The 23580-nt window shown below is 41.1% G+C and overlaps 1 protein-coding gene across 1 annotated transcript; it reads left to right on the plus strand.

Moving 5' to 3' along the window:
• The first annotated feature begins 2 nt into the window (after positions 1–2).
• Positions 3–18634, plus strand: trmt61a (tRNA methyltransferase 61A). The gene is made up of 3 exons (XM_022750069.1): positions 3–392; positions 8287–8553; positions 17505–18634. The coding sequence occupies exons 1-3, from the start codon at positions 62–64 to the stop codon at positions 17819–17821; spliced, it is 915 nt and encodes a 304-aa protein (XP_022605790.1). The 5' UTR covers positions 3–61; the 3' UTR covers positions 17822–18634.
• The last annotated feature ends 4946 nt before the right edge of the window (positions 18635–23580 follow it).

Genomic DNA, 23580 nt, shown 5'->3' on the forward strand with positions numbered 1-23580 from the left:
TAAACGAAGTAAAACCACCAGTTCATCTTCTACCACCCTGTTGCAGAGGGACTTGTTCACCATGAGTTTTGTGGAGTATTCAGACTTCATTCAGGATGGGGACGTCGCCATCGTCTACCTGAGCCACGACTCCATGATGCCTGTCAAGGTGCAGCAGGGTGCCCAAACGCAAACCCGCTACGGAGTCATTCGCCATTCGACAGATCTGATTGGTCAGCGTTATGGGTCAAAGGTCACCTGCAGCAAAGGCGGGTGGGTCCAAGTGCTTCACCCCACACCGGAGCTGTGGACAGTCTCCCTGCCACACCGCACACAAATCCTCTACACTACAGACATCGCCACCATTACCATGATGCTGGAGCTGAAGCCGGGATCCGTTGTCTGCGAATCAGGTGAGGGTTGATTCAGATTCATGTCAGATGTAATACTTGTATAATAATAAGCATTGTTGTCACTTGAATTTTACAGAACAATTAAAAGCCACACAGATGCAGATTAAATCAAGAAAAAATATCACATAGTTTGGTGCAGAGAAGCTGCGGCTGGATAGATGTGAGGGGTTTAGCACACAAGTAATTGCATTGGTGTTTTGTGTTTACTCATTGGCAACAATTATGAGAAGCTGCAGCTAGTTAGCTTTATTACTAACACTGATTTTACCTGTTAAACAACCTGCAGCTGTCTGTCTGCCACCACAGAAGTAAGGCATTCAGCAATAATGACCAAAATCATTTTACACAAATAATCACAAGGTAGATAAGACAAGGAATATATGGTTCAAGCGAACAGAATAGTTCATGAGCCACCATTAGTAGTCAGCAAGCTAGCCAATTAACACCAGCATCTCTCTTATGAATTCAACATGCACATTGGGATCTTTGTGTCAGTCTATGTTCCTGCACAAATTGCACATTACATGACTTACACAGCGTGATGTGCAAACAGTTGTATTTTGCTCTCCAAGAGGCTTTCACAGAATGACTACTGCCCCAAAAAAGGCCGCTCTAAAAAAGGACATCAAATACATTATGCTGTGAAACAAACTTATTTTATTTTTAAGTGATGATGTAGGGGTGCACAATTATCAAAATATAATCAAAATCACAATATGGCCAAGTGTTTGTTTGGTACAAGCCCCAACAGAAATCACATTATCATTCTTTTTAAAAAATTTCTGTGAAAATGAAATGCAGAATTGATTATTCAAACTGAAATCATGACTCATATTGCAATCGAAATATCCAGCAAAACACTTGCAATATGGTTTTTTTTGCATATCATTCATCCCTACAAAGATGTGACTCATTAGTGTACGCAGAATGAGACAACCTCTGCACAAGAAGCAAAGTGAAAGCAGCTTCTTTATCTGTCTATCAGTGTCTACACAGGATGAATGCGTGTTAGTCCCCCACGTATCTGCAGCCCACAGAGCCCAATGGAAGGAAATAGACTTGAAGCATGAAAATGTACTTTGGGTTGTGCAAACCTTAACACAGCCTGTGCAGATAGTTACGACAGAGGTGTGTCTTTTTTGTCTGACACGTATGAAATGGACGATGGGGAATTGAAGGTGAAATGTCTCCTGTGTATACAGCAGCATTGATTGGTTAATTCTCAGTATCAACATCATTTCCCTCTATGTTCCACTTCAGCCTGATTAAAACTGCCCCTGTGCAGCTTTGCATGTTGAAATACGTGGAAAAATTTGCATTTCACTACCAAGAAATCCTGTATTTAATTTTCAGGTTTTGATTTATTTCATTACCCAACACCAGCATCATGCGTGTGGAGGTGGGGCATGGGATATTCTGTTCTATTGCAGCTCATATTTTATTATTTAGTGAGGCCTCAAATCTTTTCCCCCACAACAGCTCACACCTTCTCCAGATGTTCTGACACACAGAACCTCAGCTGTTTATATTAAACATCGCGGGAAAGCTACAGATGTGCCTAAGACAATTATGTAACACTGTTCTTTATTTATTGACATTGTCACTTTTTGTCCTGCCTCTAATTTCCCCCTGTGATTTCTTTCAATCTCTGCTTTGCCTTCATCTTCCATATCCATTTATTTAATTGCAATCACTGCAATTTCTCCCAGTCTTAGGGCAGTGGGGGGTGGGAGAGGATATTTGTGTGTGTGGTGCAGTCCTTCATCATGTTTTACTGCTGGTAGCCCTGCGCATGTCACGTTATTGATTGTACTGAGTGAAAATTGTGTGTGTGTGTTGAGAGAGTTGAGATTGGAGAGGTGATGAATGAGTCCAGCAGGAAATCTGTTTAGTCAGCACACGCACCAGCAGTATGGAGAGGGCTGCACCATCTGCATTGGTGTCACATTACTCTGGTTCTGTCTTTATGTATATTTAATAATCTGTGTGCATATACACTGGGGTGCAAAAGTCTGAGACCATTTTTCCATTCACTTCAATGGGAAATGCATTAGAATGCATTAGAATAAAACCACCACTCTGGTAGTGTTATCATATCTAAATCCAGAGGAATAATGGTTTGAATAGCAGATGAAAACGCTTGGTTTATTAAATTACTTCTCGAATGTAGCTTTTCATTAGCTGCACATAACAACACTTTAGTGTCATTATGTGTCGATGAGGTGCTAATCAGCGTTTGTATGGCACCGTGGTGACTCATAATGTTCAGCCTGAGTCTATATCCAGTGTGTGCTGTCCCGTGGAGGGGAGACTTTTGGTCAGTGACCTGTATACACATGCAGAGATTAGAGGTGATAATTTTGTTGGCTCTTCTCACTCAACCTACATGCTGAGCCTCCTGAAGGAGCATTCAGTCATATGTAGAGGAGTCACCTTGGAGGCAGATTGTTCTGGAACCTGCTGGCTGAGTGTTTGACGCTAATTATGGACTGCATGTTTTATTTTTTCACACCTGTATCAGTGTTTCACATCAGACAGGTCCAGTGTAAGTATACTCAGCAAATATTCACCGCACCTCAAGGTCTGTTCATGTTAATGACCTCCATAACAGAAGGAGGAACTTGGAAGTGCCCCCTAAATGCTGACGATTTAAAAATTTGACTGAAGAGCAGCACAGGAAGCGGCATGGCAGGATACAAGATTTTACAAATGCCCTGTTCTCTTGCCACACACAAAAACACACACAAAGTTGGATTTCATTTAACCTGTAACCACACTGTTACCAGTCATTTAAGTACGAAAATACCAAAACATTTGCTTATTTACAGTTTTTAGGATCCAAAGATTTGATTCCTTTTCTCTGTTTCTCATTATTGTAAATGCATTGAATGTTTTTGACTTGGCCTGACAAACTAACCATTTTGCAGACATTTACTTTGGTCTGTGGGGTTTTACGACTTTTATTTGATAGACATTTACTGATATAAAATAAATAATTCAGCAATGAAACTGTTACTGAGTTACAATAACAGATCAGTTTACCAATATAGTGGCCCCAGTATTGGATTAGATATTTAATTCACAGCTGATATGATGGGGGAGGGAAAAATAAGTTTTCTTGTAACCATGATAGAATTTCATAAACTTGGTCTCATGATGGTTTAATTGCTGTTGCAGTTGCATTTTCATACTGACAAAAATAAACCTCTGTGATTTACATCAGATGCATATAGTTCTTGGGGCATAAAATAGCATTTGGCAGTTTAAATACAAAAATATGTGTATCAATATCTATATCATCAACCTTTGAAAACCCACATTGGTCAGACTTGACTAATGGCAACACACAGCCACATCCACCATCTAACAGAGCAGCTTCAGCCACCCACAGCATCTCAACAACAATGTTTAGGGGTTGAATGCTTTCCTGAATCTATAGAGACCAAACCAGGTTAAAAACGGGGGAGAACTACTCTCTCACTTTCATTTCTTAATTGCCTGTGGGGAAATTCAGTTCTTTGACTTCTGTCCTGGTTTTACTTCTCCTCCAACCAATCGCTGCGCAGTATTTCATATAGACGGGGGAACAGAAAGCAACAGTTCACACTCAGCTTCCCTTCCCCCACCATGTTTTCCTCTTGTATCTCGGCTTCCTCTCGGATAGTAGTTGCCTATTGACTTGACGTCTTGTTCTGAGAGCAGATTACAGACGGTGATATGAGTCACAGGTTTGCATCAAAGCTCCCATTAAAGGGTTATTTATCATCATTTGATTTATACACTGCACACCAAACTAGAGAGGACAGATATAGAGAGCCCCATGACTTTTATATCTTTAAAATCATATCCATAATAAAGAAGCAATTGTGATTGTGGCTGCCACCTCCTTAAAACCAGCTCCAAATCTTATGAAACATGTCCAACAGATCAAACAGAGCTACACCTCCGAAGTGGTAGTATGAATCATTTATATCAGATGCAATACCACAGTACTTATTATGAGCCAATACTGATACAATGCTCCAAGGCGTGGCTTTCTGAGCGTGACTGAAAAGAAAGATTCAGTTACACAGGCTTGTGCAAGATTGGCCAGCTGCACACCGGCTAATGCATTTAACATAGTAAGTAAATACAGTGTAAGGCCGTTTTTGAACGTCATGATTATTTATAATTTTTACTTTTGAGCGGTGTAGTCTAGCAGGTTGACATTTGTGGTTTTGAGTGAATTGTCTCAACAAGTATTGAATGAAATTTGGTTCCAGACTCTCGTGATGAACTTGTTTGATGCTTTTCATGAGCTCAAACTGTGCAGAGCCTCACACAGCCAGTTTCAAAGATGTTAATATATAACATATTTATCCATAAAACTGTGGCATCAAAAGACGGATGTTAAATTCCAACAGTGGGTTAGTCAGCTGCACAGACTTGCTGTCTGAACCTCACATTTTCAATTTCTGAGAGGGTGTGTCTCAGATTTCTCTGTGGTTTTCATGGCTGTGTGGGGGGATTGTTTTGTGCTTGTGCTTGTAAAATATCTCCACATAACTAACACTTGAGGCATGTGTCCCTCCTCCTCTTTGTGTCATATCAGATTGTAACTCATGTTTTTTTTTTTTTTTTTAATCTTACTCATAACCAGTACTTAGTGTCATACGCACACATCTGCAACCTGAAGTAAACTGTGCTGCAGCTTGCAAATGAATGCAAACAATGATAAGCAATCCGGGGTTGTCTGACAAGCCTTGCTTGCTCTTAGGACTGACTTGTCTCATATTCTCAGTATTGTCTTTGGTTACTGACGCACTTACAACTTAAAAAGCCAGATCCCTTTTATCAAATTCATGCTCTCCCACAATCAGCCATTTGGGTGGAAAATGCACTTTGTTTACTCGGATGCTTCCGCTGATGAATAATGGTGCCAATTTTAGAAGACAGGTTAAAAACTTGTGCCCTGAGCTCACTTTTCATTTCTTATTTAAACAAATCTGACGTGATTTTGCACAATACTGCTGATGTACAGGGTATTTCTGGTGGACCTGGCCGTCTTCCATCCTTTACATCAGCACAACCAGGATGGAAACTGAACCCGTCAGCACCCTGGCGTGAAGCCTGAGGTCCAGAGTCGGTTCTGTGCTGATTGATCGTCTGTTTATGCGGATCGAGTTTAGACTGTGTTGGTACCCATCACTCAGACAAACCTCTGCTGGAGCCACATAGCCATTTCCTCTTAACAGTAATCTCTACTCTGCTCTACAGATGACTATCGATCTATGGGTCTGTTTGCGCTTCTCTAACAAAGTCAAATTCAGGCTATATAACAGTACAAGAGTGTGAGGCTGCAGTTTGCCATCTAAAGCTATCATGCTGCTGCAGAGCCACATATATGTGGAATGCTGCAGGAGTTTATTGTTACTGAAAGAAATGGCCGATTAATCAAACAGTTGGTCAACAAAAAAAATCTGCTATTTTTGATAATCAGTTAATCATTTAAACCATTTAACAAGCTAGTTGTAAAGATTTGATAAAACCTTTTTATCAGTTTACTTTTAATGTAGATTGAATATCTGTGTATGTGGAAGACATTTTTAAAGACATCATCTTGGGTCTCCTTTTCTGACATTAACTGAATAATCAATAGCAATTTACTGATTCATCTGTAATGAAACTAGTCGTTAGTTGCAGCTTTACACATAATGTCTAAATCAGTTTAAAGTTGCACAATGTGTAGGCCCCACTGACAGTTAAGTATCAGGAGTTATACAGGACAGGAGTTTCGTCATAGGAAACTAAAACTTAATGTAAAACAGGGCTGCAGCTAATGATTGTTTTCATAATCAATTAATCCACTGATTATTTTTCTTTCTATAAATGTCAGAACATACTGAAAAATACCTGTTTATAATTTCAGATATTGATTTCAGAGATGTGTTCAAATTCCTTGTTTTATGCGACCGACTCTATGCAACCGATGTTTGGTATATTGGCTCGAAAAAATGAAACGATTAAGCTGCTGATTCTGATTCTGTTGATCAATTAATTGACTAATCATTGCACCTCTAATGTGAAATTGATAACCAGTTTATGGAATCAGTGTGATTTCTGGCTTGCCAGTTTACAATAATACATTTTTAACTGAAAAATATTTTGTCTCACCTTCCACCAAATTTCATTGAAATCTGTCTGAAAGTTGTTTTGGAGAAATCCTGCTCACTAATAGATGATCAATAATACAGTCCAACACAACAACAACAAACAAAGAAACACAACCTCAGAAATTGCCACAAGAGCAAAATCCACACGTCCTAACACCGTCATAAACAGTATTCATTTCAGGAGTTTTGTATTGGTTGTATACATATTAACACTATATTGACATCTTCTCCAGTGGAGGTATTGATAAGTGAAAAGCTTATTATAAACAGTTACTGGCTCTCTGTCTCCTCCTGTCTCTGCTGCTGTGGTTTTATATGAGACAGATGTTGTTTATTCCTCAACTTTATATCTGCTTACTTACATCTGTGTATCCTCATTCCTTTGGTTTACTACAACTGACAAAATCGGTCCACAGTTTCCCCACTTGCTGTTGTTTCCAGTCCCAGACCATCTGGTGCAGCAGTGTGAGGTTTTAGCAAGTCAAAGTGCTGCTGTGGGGTAAACATTGCCCTCTTTGTCGCCATCCGAACAAAGGCGGCGGTGACGTAACGTCAGGAGAAGGAGGAGGTATGGAGGACGGTGTCTAGCTGGGCTCTAGATGCGACGCTCCATCCCCCCCCACCCCCCACCCCCCCAGCCCACCGCCCTTCTCTGCAAGTCACATGACTGAAGTTATTTTTCTTCTTGTGAAATCACACACACTCACATCACTCTTTCACAAACTGTACATTAGCGGCTATTGTGAACGGCAGGAGGCTGCTTCCAGGCAAAGATGGCCCACTCAGAAATGTAGCATCCACTTATCAGCCAGAGTAGAGAGAGAGAGAGAGAGAGAGAGAGAGAGAGAGAGAGAGAGACAGCAGCAGTGTGAAAATGTGGGTGTGTGTTGTAGCTGTGAGCTTCTTGTTATGACTGCGTCAGGCTGGAGGATAGATCTCAAAGTCAGTTCTGAGTTCTGATAAAATAGTAATGTTGGTCAAAATCTGTGTCCAGGCCGTTGATGTTTGGACGTCTGAAAAACATCCCGTCAGCATGTCACTGGTACTTTGTCTTTCCTCGTGCTTCATGCTTGTGACTTATTTCAAATGTGTTAAAATTAGATTTTGCAACAGCTCGAGAATTAGGTAAAAAGTAATTTTGTTTTTGGACATGTCTGTGGCAGTAGGGTGTTATTAAGACACTCTCACGTACAGTGAAATACCATGTGTGAACATCGCAGTGGTCCTTGAGGACTTAAAAATCACAGCTAACTAAGCTATAATTGTGACATTCCCTACGCTGCATGTTTGATGACTGATGGGGGAAAAAAAAGTACAACTATAAATGATACCTTGAGGATGTAAGGACACACCTTTACCTCCGTCTTTTCTCTTATTTCCCCTTAATGTCATCAGATTTCTATGTATGGGATGTATGTATGTACACTGGTGTTTAATGTTTGTATATGATTAGTGAATCTGTGAGAATGCGTCAACAAAAATTAGTCATTTTGAATAATATTTGACACCAGCAAGGACACTGAGGCACACTGTGTACAAATGCACAAACATGCAGTAAGCTAGGACTTCTAGTGTGTCTTAATCAAACATGCAGCTGTTCATCACCAGCTCCTTTAGTAGATTTAAGACTGTGCATGGACTTTCCATCATGTTGTCTCAGAATTTCTCTGCAGTCTCCAGGTGAATCTAACTCCCTGCTGTACCCAGACTCATTCATCCTCCCTGTGGCGTCTGCGTTGCAGGTACAGGCAGCGGCTCTCTCTCCCACGCCATCCTGCGTACCATCGCCCCCACGGGTCACCTGCACACAGTGGAGTTTCACCAGCAGCGGGCGGAGAAGGTGGCCATGGAGTTCAAGGAGCACCGCGTGGATCACCTGGTCACTGTCAGGAACCAGGACGTGTGCAAAGACGGGTTCGGGGTGACCGGGGTGGCAGATGCAGTCTTCCTGGACATCCCCAGGCCCTGGGACGCGGTGAAGCATGCCAAGGCCGCCATGAAGAAACAAGGTAAGATGCACCTGTATTATTACTCAAATTGTGGGGTGAGAATGAGGAATGGCTTTCATTTTATTTTGTCCATAAGACAATTTAAGGCAGATTAACTGTTCACCAGTAGAGAAAGTGAATTGGTGTGAGATCGAGGCTGCTCACTGCCTCTGGTTGGTCCAGGACAAACAACCTTCAACCTTTCAACAACAAGGCAATCAAAAGTGATTCATGTAAAATATAAAAGACATTAAGTAAAGAAACACCAGGCGATTATATAAAGACACATTTATATACGATTCAACAGGCATGATGTGTCACTTCTTCTGGATCTTGTTAAAAGCCTGGCGGCTGAGCTCTGTAGTCTGGAGATGATAAATTGATTTTTGTTTGCAGCAGTTGAAGTGTGAGAAGATAAAGGTGTGTGAAATGGTCTCTATGTCTTTGAAAAATAAAGTACATTGTATTTTGGAAAAATTTCAAAGATGAATACAAACTAGACAGGACAGGTTTTACTGTGTGTTGCTGGCACCAGTGAAGTGTGTGTGTGTGTGTGTGTGTGTGTGTGTGTGTGTGTGTGTGTGTGTGTGTGTGTGTGGTGTGTGTGTGTGTGTGTGTGTGTGTGTGTGTGTGTGTGTGTGTGTGTGTGTGTGTGTGTGTGTGCAGCTGTTAAAGAAACATAAAGACGAGCACCTGAGGGCATGAAGGCTGAGCTCTGTCAGGACGAAACGGAGAACGCTCAGCACCCACAGTGTAGAAGAGTCAAATGAAACAAGGGTAAAACAGATAAAACAGGAGCATAAAAAATACTGTAGCTCAAGATATGAATAAATAGTTAAAGCTGTAACTTATTAAATGTAGAAAAGTCTTGATTTAAATGGAGCAAATCTCAAGTTTTCTGGGAGTTTGTTCCAGATGTGTTCTGAACGCTGCTTCTCCGTGTTTAGCTCTGACTCTGGTGACAGTAAGACCTGTCAAGAGCAGTGAGTCAGTAAATGCTCAGCACATCGAGTTATTTGCTTCAAAAACTGGCAAACACACCAGGTGTAAGAGGCATACAGAGAGGTGCTTACAGGGAGACCGTTAATTCCCCAGAGTTCCCTGTTACACCTTATTGTTTCACAACTAGTGAAACAAGCTGTGTTTTTATTCACTCTGCTGCAGGTGGCCGACTCTTCAGAGCATTTCAACCTGTCGTCTGTAACTGCAGTTCACAGATGTCTTCCTAAACTAAAAATGTTTGACGTTAAATGATTGAATGAATGAACACATGACGAGCTTATTGGTTTTATATCTATGACCAACCAGGAACCAGCATCAATTGAAGTAACCCATCCCTCTGAAATCAAAAGCATGATGAAGAAAAAGGTCTGCATACATTTTGTTTATCTCTCAGTTAGCGAGATAATAATTCCACATTACATAATAACTTGAAAATAAAGCTGCAAAATACCCATCAAAACTTACTGAATAACTTTGTCACCAGGTACTACTCTTTCAAATGGGCTGTCACATTTCTGACAAATTATATCATGATACCGATTTAAAATGAAAATATCCAGGTGACACATTATTGGTCACTGTTGTTATTTCATCATCAGTCAAAATGTTACACCCAGTTTATCAAAAATGTGGTCTGACTTAATTTTCAGCCCATTCTGAGAAACATTTGACATTATCCAGCTGTTATTATCACATATAAAACATCATGACGATGCTTTACACTGATAGTTTAGTGGAGCAGATCATCTAAATGTTGCATTTCAGCTTGTCTGAGCAGGATATTTAAACTTTAAACTGTAGTTGAGGCCAAAATGTGATCTTTTACAAATTTCCCATTTTAGGTTCAACACTATTTCTAAATAAAGAGCTAACTACCGGGATGAATGAATGACTGAAGACCACTGTGGTGTTCTGTTGAGTTAATATAATGTAAGGTGTTTGGCTGCAGTGGTACATGTACAGTACGGTCACACTCAGCACCACCTGATGATGACTTTCCTGTGACTCGACCTGGCGCAGCAGGAACATGACTATGACTGAACACATTTTAAAATACCAGCCAGTGAATTTTACCCCACCCCACCCCCCACCCCCCAGGCTGCAGCCCCTCACGCTGCACGCCCAGAACAACCATCGATCCTGGCCAGCATTGCTCCCATGAACTTTGTCCTTGTGTGCATGTGCTAGTTCCTGGTCACAGGAGAACAATATAAAGTCAGCCGGCGAGGCATAAAGCATGTCGAGGTCTCTGTGACAACCAGGACCAGCAGCATGTCCGGGCAGGTTGGCAGCTCACCCAGGTGGTCAGTGTTTAGAGGTGAACTCAGATTCTGTGCGTTTCAGGCAGAGCACATAGCAACAGACCCCTTAGCACTGCGGCCATTTTGTCTTCAAAAAAGTCAAGAAGCTTTGCAGGAGTTTGAGGAAGTGAGGCCTGTCTTTCTAGCATTTGTTGAGGATGCACCGATCCAACTTTTCTCTCCTGATGCCAAAGCTTTATCTGCCTGAATTTAAAATGTAAATACCTCAATGTAGAATTTATACGGGATCATTTCTATGTATTTTAAAATATTGAATATCGCGGTATTACCCGTAATATGCAATATTTTTCTTAACACTGGAAAAAAAAATCGTGTCAGTTTAGCAGTTTGTCCTGCTGCCGAGTCCGACCCTCATTTCACTGCTTTGCTTACTGTACATTGCACCTTGGCATGTGACAAATAAAACTTTGAACTGCTGTTTAGTGGCAGCACCGCTTATACCTGAAACGATATTATCATATATCGCAATATTTTGCCTGGACCTGTATCAAGATATTAAATTTTGGATATCACCCAGACACTAAAGCCTGAGTCTGTGGGCTAATATGTCTCACTTAATGTGGATCTGTTGCAAGGTCAGTATTGGTTCCACTAACAGTCTGGTATCAGATCTGTGACTGTTTGTTTTAATCTGACTGAGTTTCCCTCGGTGTTCTCATGTTTTTTAGAAGGAAAACTCCTCAGTACTTTGTGTCACAGTTTAAATAAACAATATCACATGCTGCCAGCACAAACAACAAAATCCTTCTACTCAAATCAATTTATCCAATGAATTGGCTCTCAAAAAAAGTGCGTGACTCGACACTGCTGAGATGCACAGGATCGGCGTTTTATGAGTCTGAAAGCTAATATTCCTTAGGCTCATAAATGCAGCATGAATTTAAAAACTAATCCCCAATATGAAGAGGAATGCAGGAGGAGAGAAGATGCTGCTCTGCAACTCTCTCCCACCTCCTCTCTGACTCCCTTTTATGGTGCCACTGCTACATATTCTTTTCATGAGCTGTTGACCCTAGCACGCGCACACACACACACGCACACACACACGCACACACACACAGATACAGATAAATAGAGTGCAGCCATTGTAGAAGCAGTCCCATGACCATACAGGGTTATGCAGCAGGGAGAGAGCTGGTGAATGTGGCTCCATAAGGCTTGATTTACTTCCCGCTGCACTGGATGTTTTCCCCAGAGAGTCGGAGCCAAGCTGAGAACCGCTGCTCCAAAACGCTTCCACAGCCAAAGACAGAGACATCGAAAAGTTAACAAAGTGAACCTGCAGAGAGTCTGAGGTGTCGTGCACCTCATGGTAGGAAGATACTTTGAGCTGAGATCAACTTGTGAAGTGTAAAATTCATCCATTCAGCCACAGACAAAACTCACGTTCTACTCTTTCTGCATGTCAGTCTAACCAGATGTTTTCAAACCGCGCAGGGAGCGATGTGAGGAAAACACTTAACGTTCAATTGCCACAATTTGCATTAACGTTGGACTTATTCCCAGGGTCATAACTCAGTCAAATCTGAACGCACAGACGCGACGCATAATTTTAGATTGAGTGGGTCCTTTATTCTGGGGATATCATATCATTAACTCAGACGTCCGTCACAGATCAACATCCATAAATCTGCTTAGAAATCATAGAAAAAAACTCCATACAACTGCAGAACTTGCTCGAGAGTCGTCACAGTTTTACATTTTCTTCAGTATAACAATGATCCAGTGATAGTTTCCTGTATATCCACAGGTACGCTGCAAACAGGAACTGCTAATAGCTAATTCTGCTTAACGTTAATGGTGCTAATGTGCCGAAATGTAAACAAACGACAAATAATAATATATGTGTGACAAATGGAGCGGCAGCTAGCGATTATTTTCATTATCGATTATGTTTTCGCACAGATTTTTGTATTCAACCGAAAAGTCCAAAACTAAGCTCAAAGAAAAGTGGCAAATTCTCAAACTGTTGATGAATCAATTATCAAAAAACTTGCTGATTGTGTTTTCTCTCCATCGACTAATGAATTAATTGAGTAATCGTTTTGGCTCTGGCCAGAAAATCCCATTAATGTGACTACAGACCTTTTCACAGGCTCAAGAGAAAGTTGCAGAGAGTCGGTTAACTGCACCGGACAGAGTGTGAAACAAGAGGCAGTGAAATATTTCTCTTCTTTTCCTCTAAGTTGTAATTCTGCCAGTGTTTTGGCCCGCAGCCCGGCCCTGCATTCAGCTGTTCTGTGAATCCTGCCAGAGCCGAGCCCTCCCTCCCTGCCCCCTTAAAGACTTAGGAGTCTTATTATGCAAGTTCAAAAACAAACACGCAGGGACCCTGAGCTTCACAATCAGAGTCATTCCGCAGTTTCATGCAGGTAAAGATCCCCGTTGTGGATATATGGTTGATAGTCGACGCTCGTAATGACTGCTCGAGACGCCCTTGTATAATAATCAACCCGACCCCTCCCTGTGTGTTCCTGCTGGTTGCCGGGAGACGACTGAGTTTTGTTTATGGCAGTCGGGAGGGAGAACACTGGTCCTGTTAGCTGAAGGAACGAGTGCTATGTGAAACATCCCCAAGTCTGCTGTAATGTTTATCAGACAGTGAACTGGGCAGAACAAGGCTGCTCTCTGCAGACTTGATCTGTATTTCTTTAAGTAACTCTGCAGTGTGTCACGTGAACTTAAAGGTTTGATGACAAATGAACAGCTTCTCTTCGCTCAGTTTTCCCATGAATACTGCAGCAGCATGGCAGCGCTGTGTATTCCCCTCTCAAATGTTAAGAAGTGAATTAAATGTTCACATTGCGACACAGTCCTCTGGACGAAAACCCAGAACTCTGACCAGTATTTTCAGCCATCCATCACAATGGGCATTTGACAGTTCTGTATAACTCAACACTGTCTACACAGGCTGCGTTCTGTCTCCTGTTTCACTCACGCAACTATAATGGCTGTGTGTCACAATCAGGTGATCTACGTAGCAGTATTTGCCCGAACACATCCCGTGTAGATACAGATGTAGGACTGAAGCTGCTGTTATCACTGCAAAGCCTCTGTAGACACAGTGTAAGCTTGAGTTCAGACCAAAAACAACAATGCATTGGGTTGTGTGTTACTATCCGGGATCGCAGAGTAACTGATACAAACCGCTGTCTGCTGAAACACCTCACAGCGGTTTGTATCACTTACACAGGGTCTAACAACTTATTTTATCTCTGAGCAAATGAAACAAATGAAACATAACAACAGTTAAAGGAACTGGTGTTGATGAGGGTCATTGTCAGAGGAAAAGACTTTTTATTTACTTATTTATTTAAGTTAACTGCATTTACTTTGACGCAGATAGAAGTGTATTGTGTGTGTTTTTGTGTGTGTGTGTGTGTGTGTGTGTGTGTTCTGGAGTAAAGAGGATAAAGAGGGAAAAAAAGTTGAGTGCTCTATTATTTGTTGTTAACGTTAATGTGTCCATCAGTGGAGAACACGTTCTCTCCTGCAGCATTAACACCAGGGAAAGTTTGGGCCAGAGTTATTTTCTTTGCTCCCTGAAGTTTTCTGCAGTTAGTCTGTAGGTGATAAGGTATAAGGTAAATTGTCCACTTTGTCTTGCAAAACTAAATACGAAGGTTTAAAAACCAAAATACATCTCCATCCTTTTTTTTATTTTGAAGATAAACTGCAAGATTACTTTGTGCGTGCTGCTCACTGTCCCGTTGCTCCACGGATGATTTTTAGCATTTGTGAATCACTTCAGAATCGTAGAAGATAAGAATCAGGATCATGTGAATTCAGTGCATTTCTCTGGTCTGAAAGTGGCCTGAAGGTGGAGTTGTGAAGATAAAACTCTGCAAACCTTTACAGACAACGATGTCATGGTGCAGAAGTTTGCAAAGAGACAGATGTGAACCTGAGCATCAAGCTGCACGGTTCGTCCAGCTGCTCTTTAAAGGCAAGTTTGACTCAGAAAAGAAAAGTTTTATTCAAAATCAGTACAAGTGTTAAAAAAGACAGCCATGAGTTAGCACATTAGTTAATCCCAGCCCGCTCCAGCTGGAGTCACATTCTTCACTCTTCAGGTCAGCCGGTGAAAGTTGTCTTGGCTCGCTGTTCCCTCCCGCTGCGATCGCAGCAGGGTTTTATTTAGAGACTAGAGGCTGGAAGGGGATCTCTGTTTATTAGAGCACCGTCTCATCCCCTGATGATCCACAAACTTCAGCCTGGAGCCCAGCAGGTCACAGGCCTGCTTTGTCAGGGAGAGGATATGCTTTGAAAGTGGTGTAAGGAAAACAAATTATTAATAGTAGTTGTAGTATCCCGGGTTTCCCCTGGAGTCAGACTAAATTTCTCCCTCAGTCCAGATTAAGTTTAGAAATCTGGTTTAGATTATTTGTCTTTGTCCGTGGCGTAATTGTTTGAGACGACACACAGAGAAAAAACCACAAATACACACCTTCCTTTTGTGATGTGATGCTTTGAGGTGGATTTGATTCGCCCCAAAGCGTGGTCATGTCTCGGCCAGAACAACCATGCAAGGAGGTAAATTGTGCAATCTTTTGGAGTATTATTCATGTACTCATATGGCGCCTTCTTTCCCCGGGAGTTGGAGCTGCTCTCGTTGGCCTCAAAAGAACATGGTGAACAGACATCCTGGGATCTGCCGTGATCTCTGGGAGTAAAATTACGGTGAATTACGGTCTCCCCTTCCCGGGGCTGTATCTGTTCCTAATTATGGTTCAGATCCCAGATGCACTCAGATCACCCCAGTTTTGGAGGAGAGCATCAAGTTGTTATTGTTTCTGATTGTTGCAGAGAGAGGCTTAGATTTTACAACAGATATGGCAGGTGAGCATCTCTTCTTTACCCTCAGTTACGTGACATGCTGGGGCAATCAACTCCTTCAGGGCAATAACAGTGTTTAATTTGTTATTAATTCCTCTGCAAGCCCTGTGGTATTTTCCCAGACTTCTTACATAACCCAGTGTAACTTCTATTGGCAACAAAACCAATTCAGCTTGTTGGAGCAGCTAGAGGCTTTAAGATACCTGCCAAGAAACATCAGCCATGTTAGATAACAGCTAGGACGTCCTGAATGAGGTCAGGAGAGCTGGAGGGCGGGTAAATTAAATGCAGGGTTCACAATGCTACACAATGAGCCTGCAGATTGCCAACACATGACTGGGAACGTTGAGTTTTGTCTTTTGAGTTGATCAGGTGATCACAGTCATCAGTTTAGACATTTCAGACGTCACATCTGAACTTGCATGACCGTTAACCAAAATCTTTACCAACATCCCACATCTGTTGGGTCTGGATATTACCTGACTGATACCACATAGTCTGAATTTGGCCTAATGGACCCTTAACATCACTGGCTTCGTAGCTGCTTGGAAAGTTTAGCTAGGTGCTCACCATGTCTCTAAAATTCAACTAACTTCACGACCTCTAAATCTAAGATACACTTTGAATTATAATCCAAGTAATAGAGACAAAAATCAAATTACAGCAATTTCCTCTAAACACAAAAGAAATGCAAAAGCCAAGTGTTAAAACTTTCACCAGGGAACCGGAAGGTGCTCTTAAAGTTTCAGAAAATGATCACGGGAAGGAAAAAGTGCAGTCAAATCCAGAGTTACATAAAAGCCATCAGGTATAAAAACCATTACGCTAAACAACAAGTACAACTTTATCCTATTTTGATTCACATACAGGAGATTATTCTGAGCAAGTGCTGGATAGCTACAGCTAAAAATATCCAAAGACATAACGAGGTCTAACTGGGCAATATTAGTGAAAACACCTGTACGGGTAGAGCCATAGAGGAATAAGATGTCAGTTCTGGTTGATTTAGCAGCACCTGTGGTTACCATGGTAACAGCAGGTGTCGTTTGAGTACTAAAGGAAAAACTTATTGAGCAGCTACTTTGCGTAGTAGTTAAGTTAAGGATCATCATCACTCCTTGCTATATTAAAACTAATCTAAATAAAAAGCCACCATGTATTTCACCAAATGAATGCTTTTAATGTGAAGCATTGTTGGGTTAGCATTAGCTTTAACTTAAATAATACAGTTTAAAGAGAGTGAACAGTAAACCGTACACCTAATATCAGTCAGATAAAAATCATACTGGATTAGAAGCTCCACTGTTTTCCCTGTGCTGAGTTTGTCAATCTGCCAAGTTAGCATGAGGTGCAGGAATGACAGACTCCACCTCTACCAATAAAACCTTGGTAATTAAAGGTAATTATAGAATATTAATACATTAAAGACGTTTGTTCTGCTGGCCCCGTGCACTGCAACACATCACTCTGCCAGTGCTGGTGTTTCCACACGTGTCTCCTTACTGTCACCGCACTGACCTGATTCTCCTGCACCGACTATACATGACTAACTCATACAACCACATAACCTGAAATATCCCTTTGAACAGCTATTGCTTCAAAAATGTTGATCATAAAAAGTATTAATAATTAGTTTGATTTCATTTGCTGATCGTTGGTGGAAACCAATGATCTAATTTAGTCAGAATTTGTGTTTCTCATTTCTGAATTTCCACATTCAGATTGACCTCCATTCGCCCACATGAAGGAGACATATTTGTTATTGACTCATCAGATTCATTTTGTCTTGTTCTCTCTCTCCTCTCTCTTCAGGAGGTCGGGTGTGTTCGTTCTCTCCCTGTATCGAGCAGGTTCAGAGGACGTGCGAGTTTCTGGCGGATCAGGGCTTCGAGGAAATCAACACCTTGGAGATTCTGCTGAGAGTCCACGACATTCGCACCGTGTCCCTGGCGCTGCCCGACTTCGGCCCCGACCCCTCCGCTCAGACTCCGCCTGACGCCAATGAGGAGGCGCCTCCTCCCACCTCTGCACCAAACCACACCTCCGTCACCCTGAAGACCACCACACCTCCCAGAGAAATACCAGGTCACACAGGTTACCTCACCTTCGCCACCAAACCGAGAACCTAAAGCTCAGAACGCAGAGTGATTTCTCTCTAATGTAGTGTATAATCCGCACTCCGTGCCTCGCTCTAGTGTATTTTGCTGCGATAATCCAGCGGGCGGTACCAGGTTCCTCCAGGTCCCGGTTGGCACTGCGGTGCCAAGAGGATTTACAGTTTTGTGTTATATAATTTTGTGCTCCTGTCACTTGGCGCTGGTTTGTTGCTTGCATCAAGCAAGAGTGAAACTCAAGTCGACAACGTTTTCATTTGAGAAGAAAATACCTGCCTCCCCTTTTATAAGAAATTCCTTTTAATCACTGCTTTCACTTGAGGGGGAAGAAGACGTTTTAATTTTTTTTTTCTTTTCTGCACTTTTGTATCAAGTTAATACAATAAATGTGTGAAAATATAAATAAAGTTTTCTCATTCGGTTTTACAACAACACGTAGCAGGAAGAGAAAAATCTGTAAATGAAAGACCAAAGGTTTAATCCCTTCTACAGCTGATGTGACCTGTTAAAGTGCCATTAATCACCTACCAGATCAATCAATCAATCAATCAGTATATTTAGAATACGTTTTAATGTATGCTGAGTTGTCATGGAGACAGGTTTGTTGACATGCAGCCCTAGTAGCTGTTATGATTTTAGCATCTGTAGTTTTAGGACTTTACATCCATTTCTCCTGAAAAATGAGGCGGCGATGACGAGACTCCGATAAATAATCGACTTCCTGTCACCGTGCAACTTGTTTTTTTTACACTTAGGTTTTTGTTCGGCTTAAACAAACAAGGTATAACGGGTTAGTTTGTGGTGCTGGTAGGTTGATTTTGCTAGCTGTTTCCCCATGCTAAGCTAAGCTAGCCGGCTGCTAGCTCTAGCTTCATATTTGAGAAAACACATAAGTATCAATCTTCTCATCTCAAGTGTTTTTCCCAAAATATTCAATTATTCCTTTAAATTAAAACCTTCTCTGTGTTCCCAATGTTTTCACTTATTTAACCAAGAAAAATTTTATTTTTCAAGACAGAACCGGCAAAGAATCCACCAAAAAAACAATTTTATAGCAATAAATGGATGATATAATCAGGCGAAGAAAACCGTCACATGCCATTAAAAAGAGCATCATCCAGCTGGGATGATCATCCAGGAGATTATCGATTAATCTGACGATTATTTTCTCAGTTGGTCAATACATTTTTCTGTTACTATCCGGTTATAACCAAGGTGATCAGTCAAGTAGTTTGTTTTACTAATATTCAGTTAACTAATAATTTGTGACAAAAGAAAAGCATCAGATCTTCACAGTTTGAGGAGCTGGTCCAGGAAGTGTTTGGTATTTTTGCTCATGCACATACAGGGTTTTTTTCAATGCAAAAAGTTAGAAGCAAAAACATTTACCAAGAGTGGTGTTTTTCCAACTGCTTTCAATTCGACTACAGTCGTGATGTCTGACAATTTCAAGTCTTTACAGTCCATAAAAACAACCCTCCTTTTATAAAGGCATCCCTCTGTTACTGCTCTCCTTTCAAATGCTTGACATGTTTGATGTTTGTTAACTTACAAGTGTCTCCCTGCAGTTACAATCCCTCCACGCCAAAAAAGGCAGAGACATTGGCTGCAGAGCTTCCACACGGTCACCGCCACCTTTCAAAACCAACCTGACCGATTGCACCACCAAAAGCATCGGTTGAGGTTTCCCATTCCTCTCTGTGAGAGGAGAGATCCGGCGCACGGAGACGTGCCGGGAAATCATTACTGCTGTATTTGATTTGGACTTGGGTGTTCTCATTCGTCTTTTTAGGAGGGGTTTTGTTCCAAAGCATAACTGGGAGACAGCGTTTCTGAATGTTCACTGTTTAAAATCTGGCCTTTCACGTTTCTTTTTCTGATCGTATCTCATTAAATCAGTCCGACTCTTTTTTTTTTAGTTGGACACCCGACTGCTGCTGTTTATATCAGTCAAAGCCTCCTGCTACATTTAGAGGTGGATGGTGTGTTTCGGGGACAGTTCAGGCCGGTTAACAGTATAATCCTGAGCTTACTGTGGGTTATAAAAAGACCTGGGGTTGTTTTAGTCTGCTCTGTTGGACTGTGTGTGAAGAGGAGGTTGCTGCATGTGAGTGTGTTTGACCAAGTGGCTGAGGAGAGCAGCCAATTTTCCACTTCTGGACCAGGCCAAACTCCAATTACAGTCTGATTGAAACATATTCAGTTTTACCATCATTAACTTGACAAAAAGGCACAAAAAAAAATTAATTAACAACCTGGCAGTGTAAAACTCGCACGTTTTATGAAGTTATTTTGGAGTGAAGTTGGGAAATCACAGGTCATAAATAAGCCTCTGTTGATTCTGTTCAACAGTGGAAACAGGGAAGTCTGTGAATTGGAGAAATGACTGTTTGGGTGTCTTGAGTTTTTCTGGTTTGTGTTGCCACATCAGCAGGGAGTGTGGGGGTGGAGGAAGTGAGTAACGCTCCCTGTCGAGGAGGTGGGTGTTGCTCTGATTAAACCTGGGCTTGTCGCGTTGTTGCAGAAACTGTAAATGTTACAGCTGATTCAGTTTGTAAAAGTTAATCTAGTCTGGGTAGAATTAGGAAATTATTGGTTAATACTACTTGTTTTCATCCACTCCCTTTCTTTGCCTTGTCAAATATAGTACTTTATGATAATGATAATATTGATAATGCAATAATAATTTGGTTTGTTGCCATTTAAAGACGAGCCTCTCTCTCTCTGCGGTTCCCTTCAGCTCTACAGACCATCGAAGCATTTTTCACCTCATTGTTTTGGTTTTACTTCCTGCTTCACTGTCTCACTTCACTGTGCGACGTCTCATAGCGTCATTTTTGGCTGCAGCAGCAGCAGAAGAAGAAGCTCTAAGCAGCCACAGTGTAGTGTACCTGCTCAGCAGCAAACAGCAGACAGACACAGTTAGAGAGCAGCTGGTGAACACAGTGGAGCTTTTAGCAGCTAAAGAGCCTGATATTTCCCTCAGGAGCTGGTGGAGACCAAAAACAGAGGTAAAAGAGTGATACTGGACTTCCTACTCCATATTCACCATATCAGCATATCAGTGTTTTATTTTCAGCTTGTTCTGCTGGCCAAAAATCAATTAATGCAGCTTTAAGTCAATGCACTTGATATAAATATTTAATATTTACATTTATGAAATGAGAAATAAAGTTTTACATTTCACATTAGCAACTCTTTTCTAATGCAACAGCCACTGAGCCTGTTAACATACCAAACAAATGACTTGTTTCGACCCATAATGCATCACATAATGTAGCATTTAAAAGAACCTATTTAACTTAATGTAGGTTACCAGAGTTTTAAATAATAATACCTGAAAGTTTGTCTCAGTTTGTGCATGAAAAACCTGTTTTTACTCTTTGCTGAGGTAGAAAAGTGACTCGATGGAGATACGTTGGAGAGATGAAAACATCAGCTCCCTGTGACCCGAAATGATAAACAGTAAAGCTAAACATCAGATCATCATCATCCTCTTCTGCAGTGGTTTAATGGCATCCTTTATCTCTTGCTGATTTTCTGGAAGGTACATTTAAAATTTGACTTGTGGTTTTTCATGTTTTTTTTCCATTTATTACAAACCACATAGACTATATTTTACATGACAGATCAACTCTGCTTCTGTGTTTTACACATTTAAATGCACTTTTTCTGCCATTCCAGGCATCTATTGGTTTCCATTCATTTCTGGATTTTACAAAAATCCATTATTAGACTCTTGGAAGGGGCTTGAGTTGTGTAGTTCAAGTCTGCATTGATGCAACGCTGACAACCAGCAGTGAAGACTTGATGTTCACTGTGGCGGATGTGACAACTCAATGCAAACCGATGCATCTCGAACAACAAAGATTAAACACCCAAAAATCAGAATGTCAAGAGAAACCATTTGAAAATGCTCAGATCCTGTAGAAAGCATATTTAGTTTCACGTCCTGCAGATAATCACCTCTTGGAGAGTGGCGATAACGTTTCTCTGCAGTCAACATGTTATGTCACCCTCATTATACACATACGAGCCTCTCTGGTCGGCTTCCAGAAAACTGAGTCATGTAATTGAGTCAAAGCTGAATAATGCCTCAGTGAACGGTCCCACCCGCAGACCAGAGGCAGCAGCAGGCAGCTCCAGAGGGTCTAATCCGCCGGGGCCAAGGCCGGGAATAGCAGCTCTGAGCTGCTGGAAATCCCTCCCGCTTAATCAGCTTGCCTTCTGCCCTCCTGAGCCGAGCGCTGATACCTGCCAAACACCCAGGCCTGAAACCAAGCTGCCAGACAGCCAGGAGAACGTGCACGAGACGGGACGGCACGCGACGAGATGTCAGCGAGGCGAGAGGGCGTGTCAGGCCTCTGCGGTTCTGTTGTGTTCTCCGTGAGGACGGGAGAACAAGGACAGAAAATGGACTGGAAAGTAGACTCGGACTCATTGTTTTCAAGATTAAAATAGTTGAGGTTGTGTTTGTAACTGAGGCGGTGACTCAGAGAGAGGAGAGGCCACTGAGTTTTATGTTCAAGAGGAGCCTTTAATTCAAGTTCTCTGAAGCTTTTTATTTTTTCAGTCAAAACTAGTTTCTCATTGACTCAAATGGAGAAAACACGTCCACATAGGAAACAAGAAGTTGTTTCCAAGATTAAAATAGTTGCTGTTTTCTGGTAACTGAGCTGATGGTTCACAAAAATAAGATGACGCTTGGGTTAGATGGTTATAAGGTGGAGGAAAGACGAATTAATTCAAATTTACATTAATATTTTTCAAAACTAAAACCAGTTTGAAATGGATTGAAAGGAGATAAAATGGTTTGAAAGAAGAAAACATCACAACAGGGCACAGGAAGTCGACTCTGAGTCTGTCTTCAATATTAAAATACTTGAGGTTTTGTTGGAATCTGAGCTAATGAACCCGAGGAGGGAGGGCACTGAGGTTAGAGGGTTACATGCTGGAAAGAGGAGACATTAAATCATGTTTTTACACTGGTATGTTTCAGCTAAAACTAGTTTGTCATTGGAATAAAGGATATAAAATGTTTTGGAGGGAGAAAATGCATTAAAACTGAACTTAAAGTCGACTTGGATTCATCGTTTTCAGGATTAAAATAGTTGAGGTTTTGTTGTTAACTGAGCCAGAGGAGAGGGTTCAAGAGGAGGCTTTAATTCAAAGGAGGAAATACATCAAGATACAAGAAGTTGTTTTAAAGATTAAAATCAATGCAGTTTTGTTTTTGTAACTGAGCTAATGGTGCAAATAGGAGACATTCATTTAAATATACACTTTTTTTAGTTTGTGTAATTTGCAAGGAATTCAAAGTTTGACATAAAAAGTCAGACAGAAGTGAGTCATCTAATTTGTTCAGGTTCTTGAAGCTCCGTAATGAGACGTGCTATCGATCAATCGATCAATCAATCAAACTTTATTTGTACAGCACTTTTCATACAGGTTAGTGCAGTTCAAAGTTCTTCACGGACGACTGATGAGCTAAAAAAGAAAAGGACAAATCCAGTAAGAAAGCTGCTAATGAGACACTACAGTAGATTTAAAAAGCTATAATAACATTAATATAAAAACATAAGAAAATTAATAATAAAAGAACAGATAAAATACAATAAGATACAATTCAGAACATTACATTTGTTTTGAGTTTACATTTCTAGTGATTTTCCTCTTTCATTTTCAATTTTCTTTGTTATTATCATGGAGCCACATCACAGGGGTGAAGGATGTGGACGGAGGCGCTGTGGGTAAACACAGAGCTCTGCATCATA

Source organism: Seriola dumerili, unplaced genomic scaffold (genome assembly GCF_002260705.1).
Source record: "Seriola dumerili isolate Sdu_G_001 unplaced genomic scaffold, Sdu_1.0 BDQW01000149.1, whole genome shotgun sequence".
In the NCBI taxonomy this organism is placed as follows: Eukaryota; Metazoa; Chordata; class Actinopteri; order Carangiformes; family Carangidae; genus Seriola; species Seriola dumerili.

Excerpts from the sequence above, each read along its gene's own strand:
- trmt61a (XM_022750069.1), top strand. The coding sequence starts at position 62 with ATGAGTTTTGTGGAGTATTCAGACTTCATTCAGGATGGGGACGTCGCC. Across the intron at positions 393-8,286 it reads ATCCGTTGTCTGCGAATCAG|GTACAGGCAGCGGCTCTCTC; the intron begins GTGAGGGTTGAT and ends TCTGCGTTGCAG. Across the intron at positions 8,554-17,504 it reads GGCCGCCATGAAGAAACAAG|GAGGTCGGGTGTGTTCGTTC; the intron begins GTAAGATGCACC and ends CTCTCTCTTCAG.